Here is a 1,109-nt window from a genome sequence, read left to right on the forward strand (position 1 = left end):
CCTGCAGTCTTCCCTAAGGGCAGTGGCTCCCTCCCAGGGCCCCCCATGTGAGTCACACCCCTCGCCTCCCTCCCTCCGTTGTGGGGTGCTCTCTGCCAGGTCTTGACTCAGCCTGGGCCTGGTTCTGAGAGCCCAGCTGAGCCCACGTGTCTTGTTCCCTCATGCTGCCATCAGGGAGGAGAACCAGTAGGTGACAGCCCAGGCGCCACTCGGGCCCGCAGCTCTGCGGCCTGGGCAGGACCTTGGCTGTGTGTGCGTTTGGTTTTCCTCTGCGCGGGGGAGCTGCTCAGAGGCCCCCGTGTGCAGTGTGTGCTGTGGGGCGGGTCGCTGCGGCCTCCATCCAAGTGCTCTCCCAGCTGCTGCCTGCTCTCGGGGGTGGGGGGGCCCCCGCTGAGTGCCCTCTCTGTCTGGCCTCTGCAGAATCTGACCCCCTTCAGGCCTGGATTCCACACTGAGGGGAAGGAGGACGAAGAGGCGGCCCTCTGGGGGGCACTGGGGGGGGGCACTGGGGTTGGGAAGAACTGTGGCCACCAATTTCTGGCCCCGGAAGGCACCAAGCAGTCTCCGTGTCAATACCTGGGCCTGGCACCTGCAGCTGAGAGCATCCGTCAGCCGCCTCCTGCCTCACCTGTCAGCCCTGTGGGCCCCTCCGGTCCCTGCTTGGCACTGGGCCTGTGCCCGCCTCTTCCCACCGACCTGGCCTGGGCACTGCCCCCGAATAAAGGAACTCGTTCCAGCTGTGCTTTGTGTCCGTGTCTTGCCCTGTGTGTGGGCTGGATGGGGGAATGCCACTATCCCTTCCTTGGTGGGAATTCAGCCTCGGACAGCTGCTGTCACTTTGAAAATATTTCCATCTGTCATACGTGTTAACCCCTCCCCGCCCCTTTACAGATGACAGTACAGCAACTCAGAGAGGTAAGTGTACCTGCTCCAGGTCACACGTGGGACGGGGCAGGGCTGGGCTGGAATCCAGGTTTTTCTAGCTCCCGGTGAGCAGAACTTCAGAACTCCCTGCAGAGGCATCTTCCAGGCTCTCAGCCAAGGTGGAGGCACCCCGTAACTCTCAACAGCATCTTCCTCACTCAGGCCCTGCTGGGAGCCTCCTCCCC

At 63.2% G+C, this 1,109-nt stretch overlaps 1 protein-coding gene across 3 annotated transcripts in view; it reads left to right on the forward strand.

Moving 5' to 3' along the window:
* The window catches only part of CD164L2 (CD164 molecule like 2), a 3,457-nt gene extending 2,721 nt beyond the window's left edge, over positions 1-736 (forward strand). For 2 of the 3 annotated variants that reach the window (XM_015557314.1, XM_015557313.1), the window contains one exon: positions 175-401. In XM_015557314.1, coding sequence (XP_015412800.1) covers positions 175-190 — 16 coding nt within the window. In that variant the 3' untranslated portion in view covers positions 191-401. The other variant, XM_006777479.2, reaches the window with a different exon arrangement.
* The last annotated feature ends 373 nt before the right edge of the window (positions 737-1,109 follow it).

The sequence above is a fragment of the Myotis davidii genome, unplaced genomic scaffold (assembly GCF_000327345.1).
Source record: "Myotis davidii unplaced genomic scaffold, ASM32734v1 scaffold149, whole genome shotgun sequence".
Lineage (NCBI taxonomy): Eukaryota > Metazoa > Chordata > Mammalia > Chiroptera > Vespertilionidae > Myotis > Myotis davidii.